Source organism: Scylla paramamosain, unplaced genomic scaffold, assembly GCF_035594125.1.
Source record: "Scylla paramamosain isolate STU-SP2022 unplaced genomic scaffold, ASM3559412v1 Contig2, whole genome shotgun sequence".
NCBI classification, from domain to species: Eukaryota; Metazoa; Arthropoda; class Malacostraca; order Decapoda; family Portunidae; genus Scylla; species Scylla paramamosain.
The window spans coordinates 810,001-812,500 of record NW_026973667.1 but is presented as its reverse complement, the minus strand read 5'-3'; the positions used below and the strand labels follow the sequence as shown (position 1 = coordinate 812,500).

General features: G+C 46.4%; 1 protein-coding gene across 1 annotated transcript in view; it reads right to left on the bottom strand.

Annotated features, from left to right (window-relative positions):
- LOC135096085 (traB domain-containing protein-like) overlaps window positions 1-2,500 on the bottom strand; it is a 10,461-nt gene that overhangs the window by 635 nt on the left and 7,326 nt on the right. The window contains 6 exon segments of the mRNA XM_063997323.1: window positions 42-274; window positions 874-979; window positions 1,595-1,755; window positions 1,982-2,124; window positions 2,424-2,452; window positions 2,455-2,500. The exon segment at window positions 2,455-2,500 is cut by the window's right edge and continues 59 nt beyond it. Of these exon segments, the coding sequence (XP_063853393.1) occupies window positions 64-274; window positions 874-979; window positions 1,595-1,755; window positions 1,982-2,124; window positions 2,424-2,452; window positions 2,455-2,500 (696 nt within the window). The 3' untranslated portion in view covers window positions 42-63.

Below are 2,500 nucleotides of genomic sequence, written 5' to 3'. Positions count from 1 at the left end.
AATCCCAAACGACCCCAAACGACCCCAAACACCCACAATACCTTCCACAAGAGCAAAGATCCACTATTTCCCGTAAAATCTGGCAGGCAGGAGGGCGTTCGAGGCGGCAGAAGTGGCGTGGATGGCTGAGTGGATGGCTGAGTGGATTGCAGAGTGGATGGAGGCCTGGGCGGAGCGTGGGAGGCAGCGGAAGAGACCGTACCCAACTAGGCCATACAGACTTGTCCGCAGACCCAGTTTAAGAAGGCGATTTGATAGAGTAGGAGGTGGAATTCTGTTTGTGGGAGAGAGAGAGAGAGAGAGAGGGAGAGAGAGAGAGAGAGAGAGAGAGAGAGAGAGAGAGAGAGAGAGAGAGAGAGAGAGAGAGAGAGAGAGAGAGAGAGAGAGAGAGAGAGAGAGAGAGTGGGTATAGGTGAAGAGGAGGAGGAGGAGGAGGAGGAAGAGGAGGAATGATAAGAAATTAAACGATGGAGAGGAGGAGGAGGAGAAGGAGGAGGAGGAAAATGGAAGAAGAAGATAGAGGAGGAGAAAAGAATGGAAGAAGGAGGAGGAGGAGGAGGAGGAGAAAAGAATGGAAGAAGAAGAAGGAGGAGGAGGAAGAGGAAGAGGAAGAGGAAGAGGAGGTAGATTAAATTAACATGAATCAGTGAAGTGGTGATGAGGGGGTGAGGAGGAGGGGGTGACGGGGGGGGCTGAGGGGGGGCAATGGGATGTCTAGAAGGCGGGGGGGGGGGAGAGAGAAAGGGCATCTGTGGGGGGACTAGATAGCAAAAAAATAAATAACAAAATAAATTAAATAGCAAAAAACGACACTCTCTCTCTCTCTCTCTCTCTCTCTCTCTCTCTCTCTCTCTCTCTCTCTCTCTCTCTCACCTCATAATAGGCACAATGTCAGCTTCCGTCACCTTGCCCCACAGTTCAATGATGCCTGGGACATGGCCAATCCCTACAACACCCACCACCACCCTCGGCGCCTTTCCTGTGGATTACATAGGATTATTTAAGTTACAAGGGAATTATACTCAAACAGCCAAATACACTTCAACACTCAAGTATATTTAAACGCACTCAAAACACACATAAAACACACTTAAAACACACCAAAACACACTTAAAACACACCAAAACACACTCAAAACACTTAAAATACACTCAAAACACTCAAAACACACCCAAACACACCAAAACACACTCAAAACACATAAAAAAACACTTAAAATACACCCAAAACACACCCAAAATATTCAAAACACACCCAAACACACCAAAACACACTCAAAACACATCAAAAAACACTTAAAATACACCCAAAACACACCCAAAACACACCCAAACACACCAAAACACACCCAAACACACCCAAACACACTCAAAACACACCAAAAAACACTTAAAATACACCCAAAACACACCCAAAACACTTAAAACACACCCAAACACACCAAAACACACCAAAAAACACCAAAAAACACTCCAAAACACCCAAAACACTTGAAACACACCAAAAAACACACACTACATTATCTAAAACCTTTCTGTCATCTCCCCACACACACACACACACACACACACACACACACACACACACACTCACCAGGGCCGGGGAGAGGCTGGGCAGCGACTTGAAGGGACCGACAGAGGTAAACATCCCTCTCTTTGACAAATACTTCGCTTATTGCCGGAAACTGTCCAGTCATTTCGGCCAACATCTCCAAAATGAAGTCCCTCTGTTTGCATTTCTCCACCTCCTCCTTGCTGTTCGGGGGTGGAAGAGGTGGAGGAGGAGGCGGAAGAGGTGGAGGAAGAGGTAGAGGAGTTAGAGGAGGGAAGAAGAGCCAGTTAATAGTTAATAATAATATTTTTTCTCAATTTTTTTTGCTGTACGACAGAAAATCTAATTACTACTACTACTACTACTACTACTACTATTACTACTACTACTACTACTACTACTACTACTACTACTACTACTACTACTAACCTTATAGGCTCCTTAGAGGTCAAGATATGCCAGGTTAGCTTAATCTTGTGCCACAGGGAGAGAGAAGCAAGGGCGCGGGACAGTGTGACCTGAATCGGCCTGTCTCCGAGCTGAATGACACACCCCGGGGCGGACCTCCTGGCCTGGGGGGAGGGATGGGGTGAGTTGGGGTGTTTTTTGTGTGTTTTTTGGGTGTTTTTGGGTTTAATGGGGTGTTTATGGGGGTGTTTTTAAGTGTTTTTGGGTGTTTTTGGGTGTTTTTGTGTGTTTTTTTGTGTGTTTTTGGTATTTTAAGGTGTATTAAATGACAAGAAAACAAACTCTCTCTCTCTCTCTCTCTCTCTCTCTCTCTCTCGTACTATGAATTCAACAGAAAGCCAAGACACACCCCTTCACTCCCTCCCCTTAAACACACCCCTCCCCCCCCCTCTCTCTCTCTCACCTCTGCAAAGGCCATCCTGAACTCTCCCCCGGCGCCATCCCCAGCTGCTTGGTGATGTGGGCAGACACAGACAAGAG